Genomic DNA, 14,478 nt, shown 5'->3' on the forward strand with positions numbered 1-14,478 from the left:
ATCCTCCTCTCTCTCTCCTTCCCCATCCCCATCCCCCTCTCTCTCTCCTTCCCCATCCCCATCTCTCTCTCCTTCCCCATCCCCATCCCCCTCTCTCTCTCCTTCTCCATCCCTATCCCCCTCTCTCTCTCTCTCCTTCCCCATCCTCCTCTCTCTCTCCTTCCCCATCCCCATCCCCCTCTCTCTCTCCTTCCCCATCCCCCTCTCTCTCCTTCCCCATCCCTATCCCCCTCTCTCTCTCCTTCCCCATCCTCCTCTCTCTCTCTCTCCTTCCCCATCCCCATCTCCCTCTCTCTCTCCTTCCCCATCCCCATCCTCCCCTCTCTCTCCTTCCCCATCCCCATCCCCCTCTCTCTCTCCTTCCCCATCCTCCTCTCTCTCTCCTTCCCCATCCCCATCCCCCTCTCCCTCTCCTTCCCCATCCCCATCCTCCCCTCTCTCCTTCCCCATCCCCATCCCCCCCTCTCTCTCTCCTTCCCCATCCCCATCCCCCTCTCTCTCTCCTTCCCCATCCCCACCCCCCTCTCTCTCTCCTTCCCCATCCCCATCCCCCTCTCTCTCTCCTTCCCCATCCCCATCCCCCTCTCTCTCTCCTTCCCCATCCCCATCCCCCTCTCTCTCTCCTTCCCCATCCCCATCCCCCTCCTCCAGCTCATGCTCTTCAGTTGACCCTTTCACTTGCACACTCGTTTATGCTGCCAACAGCTTTGCATTTCAAATGATGATCAATTCTCTGGACCGGCGCTACCCTTCTCTGCCAAATTGACTGGCCAATTTCCAGCAAAATAAGTCGCTAAGCCTGCACCTAACCATGTCGGCGATAATGCACACGTGAGCGTGATCGATGGGCGGCCATTAACAGCGCCACTACGCAGATCAGCCAGGAGATTTACGAAGCCAGGGACGGGATGCTTTGGCAGAAGGAACAGACACAATACACACACACTCTTGCCGTCTGTCTGTCTGTCTCACAGCTGCTCAATTGGACCCTCACTTACCTCACACATATAGCATCGAGCAAAGAAATTGTGCACCAACATACTGTTCATGACACCCGCATATGCACATCACACTGACACAAACATACCACTCTCTCCCACTGTCATGAAGACAAGTATGCACGGCTAATGAGAAGCACATAATGAGATGATGTGATTTAGAGAGCAGTGAAACAATACGGATGGGTTATTATGCTCTGACAGTCTAACCAGAAGGCACTGAGAAACCCTGGGTTTCATTATGGCTCTTATAAAGGCCACAGAGGAATATCAATTCAATTCAATTCAAGGGGCTTTACTGGCATGGGAAACATATGTTAACATTGCCAAAGCAAGTGAAGAGATAATTTACAGAAGTGAAATAAACAATAAAAATGAACAGTAAACATTACACTCACAGAAGTTCCAAAAGAATAAAGACATTTCAAATGTCATATTGTGTCTATATACAGTGTTGTAACGATGTGCAAATAGTTAAAGTACAAAAGGGAAAATAAATAAACATAAATATGGGTTGTATTTACAATGGTATTTGTTCTTCACTAGTTGCCCTTTTCTTGTGGCAACAGGTCACAAATATTGCTGCTGTGATGGCACACTGTGGTATTTAACCCAAAAGATATGGGAGTTTATCAAAATTGGATTTGTTTTCGAATTCTTGGTGGATCTGTGTAATCTGAGGGATATGTGTCTCTAATATGGTCATACATTTGACAGGAGGTTAGGAGTCTCTCTCTCTCTCTCTCTCTCTCTCTCATCAGGAGGTCAGCAGGAGGTCTGCGGGAAGCCATCTCTGCCTCAGCGTGGCCCACATTCTCACAGGCTCATATCAAACAGGACGATATAAAAGCATAAGTAAGGACTTCTCCTCAGGGAGGTGAGAGCGGGGTTGTGTTTTGTGATGGTGATTTTCCCTGGGAGGGAAGGCATAATACTTCTGACCACAGGGCTGAAATCCAGTGCTGTCTGTCTAGGCCAGATCACTGGGGACAAACCAGGAGACAGTGTGAGGAAAATGACACCAGGCTTTGAAATGAGAAGATAACTGCTTGGGTCTCACACTGAGTTGTATAAGGGTGACAGGTAGCCTGGCGGGTAGGAGCGTTAGGCCAGTGAAAGGTTGCTGGATCAAATCCCAGAGCTGACAAGGCAAAAATCTGTCATTCTGCTCCTGAGCAAGGCAGTTAACCCACTGTTCCCCGGGCGCCGAAGACATGGATGTTGATTAAGGCAGCCCCCCCGCACCGCTCCGATTCAGAGGGGTTGGGTTAAATGCGGAAGACACATTTCAGTTTAATGGATTCAGTTGTACAACTGACTAGGTATCCCCCTTTCCCTTTCCCGCACTGACCAGTACACTGCATACTGTACAGCCCATCATTAACCAAGACAAACGCTGTACTGCCCATCCTATACCAAGACAAAGGCTGTACTGCCCATCCTATACCAAGACAAACGCTGTACTGCCCATCATTAACCAAGACAAAGGCTGTACTGCCCATCATTAACCAAGACAAAGGCTGTACTGCACATCACATACCAAGACAAAGGCTGTACTGCCCATCATTAACCAAGACAAAGGCTGTACTGCCCATCCTATACCAAGACAAACGCTGTACTGCCCATCATTAACCAAGACAAACGCTGTACTGCCCATCCTATACCAAGACAAACGCTGTACTGCCCATCATTAACCAAGACAAACGCTGTACTGCCCATCCTATACCAAGACAAACGCTGTACTGCCCATCATTAACCAAGACAAACGCTGTACTGCCCATCCTATACCAAGACAAACGCTGTACTGCCCATCATTAACCAAGACAAAGGCTGTACTGCACATCACATACCAAGACAAAGGCTGTACTGCCCATCATTAACCAAGACAAAGGCTGTACTGCCCATCATTAACCAAGACAAAGGTTGTACTGCCCATCATTAACCAAGACAAAGAGGAAGAAACTGGAATAAGAAGATGATGGGATAAACATGGAAAGAACACCAGATGGGGAGGAGAGAAGGAAGGAGGGTGGGAGGGGGAGAGAAGGAGGGAGGAAGAGACGAGGGAGGAGAAGGGTGGGAGGAAGAGAGGAGAGAAGGTGGGAGGAGGAGAGAAGGTGGGAGGAGGAGAGAGGGTGGGAGGAGGAAAGAAGGAGAGAGGGTAGAAGAGAGGACGAGACGAGGGAGGAGAAGAAAGGGTGGGAGAAGGAGAGGAGGAGAGAAGAAGAGAGGAGGAGAGAGGGTAGGAGGAGGAGATGAGGAAGGAGAAGATGAGGGAGGAGAAGAGAAGGAGGGAGGAGGAGACGAGGGAGGAGAGAAGGAGGGAGGACGAGAGAGGAGGAGAGGAGGAGAATGGATGGGAGGAGGAGATGAGGGAGGAGAAGAAAGGGTGGGAGGAGGAGAGAAGGAGGGAGGAGGCGACGAGGGAGGAGAAGGGTGGGAGGAGGAGAGAGGGTGAGAAGCGGAGAGAAGGAGGAGAAAAGGAAGGAGAGAGGGTGGGAGGAGGAGAGAAGGAGGGAGGAGGAGAGGAGGAGGGAGATGGCTAGAATGATGGATAGGGATGAAGAGAACAGAGAAGAACAGAAAAAGAAAGAGATTGAGGGAGAGATGCCAAATAGTGGCGTTTGCTACTAGAAATAGCCAAGATAATAAATAACAGCAATAGCTACAGAGTCCTGGCTGAGAGATACATGACTGCTGCTGCTGCCAGTCCACCGCCACATAGACTGAAAGAGAACCACACTGCTGAGCATTCACACACTTTCTCAGACAGAGGGTTTAACACATATAAGGATGTACACGCACAGAACGGAATTTCAGCACACAGTGCTATTCATTACTGAGCATTCCCACACTGACTCAGAAGGTTTCACACACAAGCGCAAGTACTTGCAATGCCTTATGTAAGGAAGCATGTAATTTTACTTCACACACACATCCCTCTGTTTGCTTGCTGTTGTATTTGTGCTGTTGCCAGTAGCTTCGATCTGTATTGTCAGTTTTGTCTTCCATTGTTTTTTGTTGTTGTGCTTTTTTAAACCCAGCCACCGTCCCACTGGAGGCCTTTTGCCTCTTGCCAGTCCATCATTGTAAATAATCATTTGTTCTTAATTGACTAGCCTGGTTAAAAAAAACTATTAAACATGCACAAACGACGCACACATATACATAAGTATGCACACAGTCCTCCCACAAGATACCAGATGATCACACACATACTGCATTGTGACAAGGATTGATGGAGGACAGTAGAAGAATGTAAGATCACATACACAGGGTAGCTCTCCCACACACAGTCATTCAATGTCCCACACATATCTACACACCCCTTTACACACACTGTCCTCTAAAACGCACATACATGTAGGTACGAACCAATACTTCTTGCAGAATCTCTCTCTCTCTTTCTCTCGCACGCCCGTCTGCCCGCACGCACGCACGCACGCACGCACGCACGCACGCACACACACACACACACACACACACACACACACACACACACACACACACACACACACACACACACACACACACACACACACACACACACACACACACACACACACACACACACACACACAGTCTCTCTTCAGTGAGTGAGCAGAGTGAGAAAAGTGAATTCCCCAGGGACCATTGGAGCAGGAATGTTCTGGCATGCAGCAGTGGCTCTGCTCCTCCATTGTGTGTCTGACTGTTTGAGCGTGAGTGAGGACAGACTCCACACAGCCCCAGTCCCACCACACACACTGCTCTGCTCTATTGCTCTCCTCTTAGCCACGGGGGCTAGCTTTTCAGAAAGGCTGATGCTACCTTTTCTCCCTGAAATACTGGCAGTTCAACAATGGAGAAAAGTCAAGCAAGACGTATTAGCTGTAGATCAGATAAAACCAACCAGTCACAAGACATGGCCTTTAGTGGAGATTCATATGACAGGCTGACTGTGGATGGGCCCTTGGTATTAGTAGGTCAGCTGTGGCTGACTGATGATAGACACGCAATAGTCAATACCATTACTGAAATCTATAAGACCCTGGATAGGATGACTAGATAGCATCAGAACACCATTTCAGTGTACAGTGCTATTGGAATAGAAAATAACTGAATGATGAACAGTTGCTATGTGTGGTCCATTGACACCTGATGATGGTATATTTAGGGAAAAGGAGACATGCGGCAGTTTACATATGTATGCTTAAATGTTTATTCATATTTCTACCTGCAGCTGTTTATAGCATAAATATGATAATATCTCCTGAGCTGTCAGTTTTAATCAAATTGATGTGTCAGCTGACTGCTGGATTAAGATGCTTCCTCAGTCAGTGTGTGTGTGTGTGTGTGTGTGTGTGTGTGTGTGTGTGTGTGTGTGTGTGTGTGTTACAAATAGGCTACATTGGTAGCTGGTTGCACTGTTGTAGTACATTGTATTCTATGCATTTTGGATGACTTATAAGCAACCTCACCTCCTGTGTAATAATGCATTTGCTGTGAGTTATGTGTACCTATCTAGTAGGATAGAGATTTACATGTGATAGACACAAAGAAGGAAGGGAGGCTGATGGCTAAATGTTGCCCATACAAATAGCCAGAGCCTGATAGGGGTTATGGAAATGCACCAATTATGAATATGTATGTGGAGCATCATCTATGACAAGCGTCAAATGTCAGGCTTCTGAGAGGGAGATATGAGGGCTGTCGATAGAGCCCCGGCAGACGTCCCATTTAACCCCCTTGTGTCCTACATTGCATGGCTGCTGGCAAGGAGGGAGGGAGGGAGGGAGAGTGAGGGGCGAGAGAGACTGCAGCTGAGCAGAGATGTGCCCTTGGGGAAACTGAGCTCATATTAAAGATAAGAATACTCTGTACTCTGGTAGAGGTGCTACATTCTCAATAGGCCACATCAATTCATGGCATGTTATGAATGCTTGTACATACGGCTGCATGCATTCATGTATATAAGTTAGCTGACGACACAACAGTGGTAGGTCTGATCACCGAAAACGACGAGACAGCCTATAGCGAGGAGGTCAGAGACCTGGCCGGGTGGTGCCAGAATAACAACCTATCCCTCAATGTAACCAAGACTAAGGAGATGATTGTGGACTACAGGAAAAGGAGCACCGAGCACTTCCTCATTCTCATCGACGGGGCTGTTGTGAAGCAGGTTGAGAGCTTCAAATTCCTTGGTGTCCACATCAACAACAAACTACATTGGTCCAAACACACCAAGACATGAAGAGGGCACGACAAAGCCTATTCCCCCGCAGGAAACTAAAAAGATTTGGCATGGGCCCTGAGATCCTCAAAAGGTTCTACAGCTGCAACATCGAGAGCATCCTGACTGGTTGCATCACTGCCTGGTACGGCAATTGCTCGGCCTCCGACCGCAAGGGACTTCAGAGGGTAGTGCGTACGGCCCAGTACATCACTGGGGCAAAGCTGACTGCCAACCAGGACCTCTACACCAGGTGGTGTCAGAGGAAGGCCCTAAAAATTGTTAAAGACCCCAGCCACCCCAGTCATAGACTGTTTTCTCTACTACCGCATGGCAAGCGGTACCGGAGTGCCAAGTCTAGGACAAAAAGGATTCTCAACCGTTTTTACCCCCAAGCCATAAGACTCCTCAACAGGTAACCAGATGGTTACCCGGACTATTTGCATTGTGTGCCCCACCGAACCCCTCTTTTACGCTGCTGCTACTGTCTGTTCATCATATATGCATAGTCACTTTAACAATACCTACATGTACATACTACCTGAATAAGCCTGACTAACAGGTGTCTCTATATAGCCTTGCTACTCTTTTTTAAAATGTCTTTCTACTGTTGTTTTATTTCTTTACTTACCTACACACACACACACACACACACACACATACCTTTTTTTTTTGGCACCATTGGTTAGAGCCTGTAAGTAAGCATTTCACTGTAAGGTTTACACCTGTTGTATTCGGCGCACGTGACAAATAAACTTTGATTTGATTTTATATCTGTCCATATGTCCCATTGTACTGTATTCAGGACATGCATATTGCCAAAATGTTTGCATTTGCAAAAGCATGCTACACTGTAAACTATAATAGCAACCTATATACAGTACATGTAGCATGAAAATAAAACACTGGGAAAACAATGCAATTGATGCTATTATATTCTACGTATAGTAAATCAGTGGATTACAACCTGCAAATGTTCAATTCATAATATCAAAGGATATGGGGATGACTAAAAAGCCACAGATGTGAATGGTGAATGACAGGGTGTTTAGCATCTAAGCCTTGCAGCGTTGGAACATTGGGACCCCTGCTACTAGCCAACTGGGACTTCATGTTCACCTAAGCATGCTTAACTCTATGGGCTGATCCCATCCAAACATCAGTTTAATTTCCCTCATAATATGGTTGACTGGAGGAATTAACCCATCAAATACAGCAGGAGGATACTCTCCACGGGGACTCCCAGTCTATTAGAATTCTGGCAGGCCATCGAGGGAATACACCCATCACCCAAGCAACAACATCGGATGCGTTGAAGAATCTGCATTCCCAATAAGAAGATACAGACTAAAGTGTAGCCTATAGCAGATGTTATATTGACAGCTATAACGTTGTAATAACAATGTTACTACACTATTACCGCAATAATAGTAGTGTACAAATGGAAATGAGCTGTTATACACCAGCCATCTTCCAAAACACCCCCATATCTAACTTGATTTCTATGGGAAATCTTAAATGATATCTACGCAATGGAAAAGTGTGCAAGAATGATTTGTCCACTGGGTTAGGTGGACAGTCATACCATGGCCCTGTCTGTTTGTCTTTGATTTCCCAGTGACATGTGTGGCAGCCAGGTGAAGGGGCTCAGACTAGTTGGCATGGAGATGAGGGAGTCATTACGGTGCTGGTTTTACCGATGGTGTTTAGGAGACTCGTCATCCTGTCTGCACAGAGAACAGCAGCTGTTGCCATCAAACCCGGGCCGCAAGGCATGTGATTTGCAATCTGGACTGTGTTTGTTGAATACAGCGCAGAGTAGCTACAGTAGCTGAGGGTAAAAACATATGTACAAACCAAACACAGTCCTACTCAAGAGTATAATACATACTCTTAGGAAAAAGGGATCTTCATCTGTCCCCAAAGGAGAACCCTTTTAGTTCAAGGTAGAACCCTTTTTGGTTGTAGGTAGAGTCCTTTTGGGTTCCATGTAGAACCCTGTGTGGAACGGGTTCTACCTGGAACCCAAAGTGCTCTACCTGGAACCAAAAATAGTTATTCAAAGGGTTCTCCTATGAGGACAGCTGAAGAACCCTTTTAGGTTCTGGATAGCACCGTTTTTTCTAAAAGTGTAGCCTAATACAGTTAGTGATTCATAATGTGCTCAAACACTTAGCAAAGCAAACAAGAAAATAACGCTTGTTCATTACACATTTACATCGCTGCAATTGAATGAGGCTATAAGCATGGGTGATTTAAGCACGAAGGGGTGTGGTAGGTGGCCAATATACCACGGCTAAGGGCTGTTCTTATGCCAGACGTAACACGGAGTGCCTGGATACAGCCCTTAGCCGTGGTATATTGGCCATATATAACAAACCCCCAAGGTGCCTTATTGCTATTATAAACTGGTCACCAACATAATTAGAGCAGCAAAAATAAATGTTTGTCATACCCGTGGTATTAGGTCTGTTATACCATGGCTTTTAGCCAATCAGTATGGCTCGAACCACCCAGTTCATAAAATGGTATATATCATGTATCCAGATGATCTACAGGCAAAGATGCCTCCATATATCTCAGTGTTTAGGAGACAACCCTGTAATCAGCACATTTTACTCCCTAAGCCTGACAGGGAAAACAATGAGTTCTGAATTTCAAGCAGCAAGATACACAAACTTGGAATCTCTTCACAAACTGCTAGGGTTGAGATGTGTATTGACGAAGGAATCCTCACACAGGTTAGAGCAAGCTGTTTTATCTGTGTGCATAACAACACATGCCAAGCTAGATAGAACAGTGCTTAGCCAAGGGGAACAGTCATATCCTGAATATCTACACACACCTACAGTACACAACCCAAATACACATCAAAGGATGGAACTGGTACCTTTTGATATGATTAGGGGTACACAATTGGGCTATTTACTGATTTGCAGGCTGTTGGATTAATGGTGCAAGGCAACAGGAAACACAACAGAAAAAGACAACAGAAAGCAAAAATGGTCTCCAGCAAAACTGCATATGCCTGATCCTATTCACATAACTGCATAATCACTACAAACATGTTGAAGTGTCCAAGTCCAATACGTTTGGCCTTAGACTCAAACTATACAGGTGGTTACATAATTGCAGTAAAGTTTCAACTCAACACTATGTAACTCACAAAACTCAGGCTGCAACGTTGGCACTCCTACAAGGCAAATTTGACAGTTTGCCAACAGCCTGACAGCTAGCAGTGTGCGTTGGAGCTTGCACTCCTAGTGTGGACATTTTTACAAATTAGAGAAACATTGAAAATACACATCTCATATCATTATAACAGTGTTATTACAATTATACTACAAAAGTAATACACGAGACGTAGCATACTCATCACTGACACATAGCCTAGTGCATTTCAAATGCCAGAGCAGCAAAGGAAATTACACTTGGCCACATTGTATCGCTGACTATCTGTAGTCAACAAAAGTTAATGCCAAATTTAAAATCTAACCTTTAAATAAGACTTACCGGAACAGACATCTTGTGATGAGTTGTAAGAGTAGGCTATGCCTCTCCTAGGCTACTTAATAATGAATAGGTTATTTAAAACAGGCAGTGGACTACTTTTCACCAGAAAAAAAACTACTTTTCTTCAGGACTCCTTCGATGTCTGGCTTTATTCCATGCTTTTCCTTTAAAATGTATCTACGTCGGTGACAGTTCACCGTACAGGTCGAGTTTGGAATGAATGTCAGGGATATGTGGTGGGATTTTCCAAGCTAGGAGCAGCCCACCAAATGCGGCGAAGTCCACCTCATGAACGTCCAGAGTACCCGTGTCTCCAATACCGTAAACACGTTCTCCTATTGTTCTTCTATGTCACACGTTTCGTTTATCCTCCCAAGAATCCAATGTATAAAACAAATATAATAATGTTTTAAATCGCACCAGTGTCATACAGAAGGGGAAAAATGTTGCTCAACAATCTTGCTGCGGCCAGGTTGGGCGGCTGCGTGTATCACTGCTGCTGCTGCTGCCGTTCTAATGGAATCATCAAGTTTTATTTAAAGGGATGGTCTCCTTTTTTTCCACCATCAAAAAGAAGATGCAGCAATAAGCTCGTGATACGGCTATAGCCTGCCCTAATTGATCCTGTTAAACTCATGTGCTTTTGCATTTGATTTTTTTTTAAACTCTATTGAATTCTATGCATTTACATCAGAATAATTTCTGAGTTCCCCAAGGTTGCCCCTTAAAGGGAATGTCTACATTGTTGTCGGCTGCTGCAGTGAATTGTCCAATAGGCTACATTTATGGAAATGTACCACATCTGAAAGAGAGGTTGTTGTCAAATGTATTGCAATAATTAATGTGAAGTTTAATCAATGAAACATTTAGTTATACAATAACGTGGCCTAACCTAGGCTACATGCCTAGGTGGAAGTGCAGGTGTCTTTTGAAGTGATTTTGAGACATCACAAATCACCTTATGCACTGCTCTAAGATCACCCTCTTCAAATACATAAGCACTATGGACCCTAATAAGCACGTTCATGGTAGGAATAACAGACAGTTTGATCCATTGGGAGACACATTTATAAGCCTTTTTATAAGACATTGTAAAGGCTCAAAATGCTTATAAGAAGTTCTAAGGAATTATACCTGGATGAAGTGTTACCAAAGCCTTTAGGAGCTTCCAGTGGTTGGATAGCAGGGAGGGAAGGCATGCTGACTATTTGCTCCTGCTGTTATTTGAGATTCTTGTGCCAGTGATTGTTTATAATTATCCTCCCAAAGGTGTTGGCTATTTTAAAATCAGCTTCCCCGTTTGAAAACGAAGCCCTTGGTGAGAGACAGCTACACATGCTTGGAGGTGAAGTGTGTGCCAGATACCTTACATGACCAAAAGTATGTGGACACCTGCTTGTCGAAAATCTCAGTCCAAAATAATAGGCATTAATATGGAATTGGTCCTCCCTTTGCTGCTAAAACCGCCTCCACTCTTCTGGGAAAGCTTTAGGCTAGATGTTGGAACATTGCTGCAGGGACTTGCTTCCATTCAGCCACAAGAGCATTAGTGAGTTCGGGCACTGATGTTGGGCAATTAGGCCTGGCTCACAGTCGGCATTCCAATTCATGCCAAAGGTGTTCGATGGGGATGAGGTCAGGGCTCTGTGCGGGCCAGTCAAGCTCTTCCACACTGATCTCGACAAACCATTTCTGTATGGACCTCACTTTGTGCACAGGGGCACTGTCATGCTGAAACAGGAAAGGGCCTTCCCCAAACTGTTGCTACAAAGTTGGAAGATCAGAATCGTCTAGAACGTAAGTTTATGCTGTAGCGTTAAGATTTCCCTTCACTGTAACTAAGGGGCCTAGCCCGAACCATGAAAAACAGCCCCAGACCATTGTTCCTCCTCCACCAAACGTGTTTTTACTGCTCCAGAGTCCAATGCCTTTGAGCTGTACACCACTCCAGCCAACGCTTGGCATTGCACATGGTGATCTTAGGCTTGTGTGTGGCTGCTCAGCCATGGAAACCCATTTCATTAATCTACAGACAAATAGTTATTGTGCTGACGGAACTCGGTAGTGAGTGTTGCAATCGAGGACAGACGAGTTCTGTGAGCTTGTGTGGCCTACCACTTTGCAGCTGGACCGTTGTTGCTCCTAGACGTTTCCACTTCACAAAAACAGCACTTACAGTTGCCAGGGGCAGCTCAAGCAGGGCAGAAATTTGACAAACAGACTTATGAATTTAAAACACAGATTCAACCACAAAAACCAGAGGGGTTTTCAAATTCCTCGCAAAGGGCACCTATTGGTAGATATGTAAGAGAAAAAAAGCTGACAATAAAATCCTGTTGAGCATGGTGAAGTTATTAATTACACTTTGGGTAGTGTATAAATACACCCGGGGGGGGAATTTCGGGTTTAAATTGAAATTTTGTAGGTGTTTAAGTCAGGGTCAGTGTGTGGGTAAAGATTTGTGTTTGAGGATTAAAGGTTACAGTAGGTTCTTCACACTATTAAGACTCCTTTCCATTGACAACAGCAGCAACGGTCTACAATCTATATAAATGTTGCTTCTCAACCATCTCTCTCTTCCACATTCCCTTGGCCTTTAATCTGATCTTCATGTCTTCCTTATCCATCCTCTTCCCTTTTCCTTCAATCTGTTGTTTTGTCACGAGGCAAGGCTCATAGTAAATACTAAGTCAATTAGATTAAGTTTGATAAGCTTTATTGTTTTACTGGAGGAAGATATTTTGGCATCATCGTCAAGCACAGATTGCACACAAGTATTTCAAGTTCACCTTTGTACATGATAGCAAGTTAGATGAGGTGAAGAGCAGTAAAATTAAACTGAGCAAAATAAACAGTGACAAAGTTGAGATTTTAAAATGCATTTGAAGGGTAACAGCAAGGTGGAAGTGAGCAGTCAGCGAAGGAAGGAGACAAGCTGGGAAAATTACTTGAGGCTCACAAAGTCACTTAACCATCCAAGAGAAGTAACAGAAAACATGAGAGAATGTGTATTTGAATAAGTATGAGGATGTCTTGCTCTCCACAGCTCTGGAGAGTGTACTGGCCTCTCTAGGAGTGTGTGTGTGTGAGGGGGGGGAATTGAATAAAGATGAGGATGACTGCTCCTCTCCTGACTCCGTGTAAGATGGTGAGAGACAGAGAGGAGAGAGAGAGTGGGGTGGTGTGTGTGTGTGTAACAGCAGTATAGAATGGATCATGCAGGCCTCTGCAGACCTAGTTTCTGCTTTGGTGTGTGCTGGTGTTGAGGCAGCTTGTAAAGAGATGTGCCAGTGATGAAGAGGAAAGGTAATGCAGGAGGCACACATACCTCCACCGGGGAACCTGCTGCCTGCCTCCTACAAAGGCCTACACTGAGTATACCAAACATTAGGAACACCTTCCTAATATTGAGTTACACCCCTCCCCTTTCCCCCTCAGAACAGCCTCAATTCATGGGGGGATGGACTCCCACAGTTGTGTCAAGTTGGCTGGATGTCCTTTGGGTGGTGGACCATTCTTGATACACACAGGAAACTGTTGAGTGTGAAAATCCCAGCGGTGTTGCAGTTCTTGACACAAACCGATGAGCCTGTCACCTACTACCATACCCTGTTCAAAGGCACTTAAATATTTTGTCTTGCCCATTCACCCTTTGAATGGCACACATACACAATCCATGTCTCAATTGTCTCAAGGCTTAAAAATCCTTCTTTAACCTGTCTCCTACACTTCATCTACACTGATTGAAGTGGATTTAACAAGTGACGTCAATAAGGGATCATAGCTTTCACCTGGATTCACCTGGTCAGTCTGTCATGGAAAGAGTAGGTGTTCTTAATGTTTTGTATACTTAGTGTATATAGCCTATAGAATAATCTCCATCAATTTGTTAAAAAAGTATACTCGGCCATCGCAGACTTTATATGGGCAAATAAAACTCATAGAATAAAAAGGGAAGTTTTACATCTCCCAAAGTGTGAGGGTGGTTTTAACCTCCCAGATATGGAATTGTATCAACTCACCACCCAGGGCATTTACTTGAGACATATAGTTTAGTGCACTAAAGAGGAACAGTGGGTACATATTGAAGATGTACATGCTCATCCCCAGAATCTTTTCACATGTCTGTTTTCAAAGGATAAAGCTAAGAACATTAACAACTTCATAGTTAAGAACACTATAACAATATGGAGGAAAATTAAAAGGATTCTACAAGAACCAATCACTCCCTAAAAACACAACCATATGGAACAGTCCTTGGATAGCTTTTCAGAATGCACCGATAAAATTGGTCCACATGGAAACCTAAAAGGTATAGAAACCGTAAATTACTTGGTAATAGGAAATACATTTATTTACATCACAGAATTAAAAAGCAATTTTGCACTGATCAATGAAAATACTTTAAAATATAGTGCCTTAAGAAAGTATTCTACTTTACTTTTTCCACATTTCATTGTGTTACAGCCTGTATTTAAAATGAGTTAAACTGATATTTTCTGTTCCTGTCCTACACACGATACCCCATAATATCAAAGTGGATTATTTTTGTATATTTTTTAACTCATTTATAAAAAATGTAATGCTGAAATATGGAGAAGAGCAGTAAAATTAAACTGAGCAAAATAAACAGTGACAAAGTTGAGAGTTTAAAATGCATTTGAAGGGTAACAGCAAGGTGGAAGTGAGCAGTCAGCGAAGGAAGGAGACAAGCTGGGAAAATTACTTGGGGCTCACAAAGTCACTTAACCATCC

At 44.5% G+C, this 14,478-nt stretch overlaps 1 protein-coding gene across 1 annotated transcript in view; it reads right to left on the reverse strand.

Annotated features, from left to right (window-relative positions):
• LOC139371292 (breast cancer anti-estrogen resistance protein 1-like) overlaps positions 1 to 10,241 on the reverse strand; it is a 124,446-nt gene extending 114,205 nt beyond the window's left edge. The window contains exon 1 of the mRNA XM_071111611.1: positions 9,724 to 10,241. Coding sequence (XP_070967712.1) covers positions 9,724 to 9,735 — 12 coding nt within the window. The 5' untranslated portion in view covers positions 9,736 to 10,241. The remainder of the gene's footprint in view (positions 1 to 9,723) is intronic.
• Between the last annotated feature and the right edge of the window lie 4,237 nt (positions 10,242 to 14,478).

Source organism: Oncorhynchus clarkii, chromosome 2 (genome assembly GCF_045791955.1).
Source record: "Oncorhynchus clarkii lewisi isolate Uvic-CL-2024 chromosome 2, UVic_Ocla_1.0, whole genome shotgun sequence".
Lineage (NCBI taxonomy): Eukaryota > Metazoa > Chordata > Actinopteri > Salmoniformes > Salmonidae > Oncorhynchus > Oncorhynchus clarkii.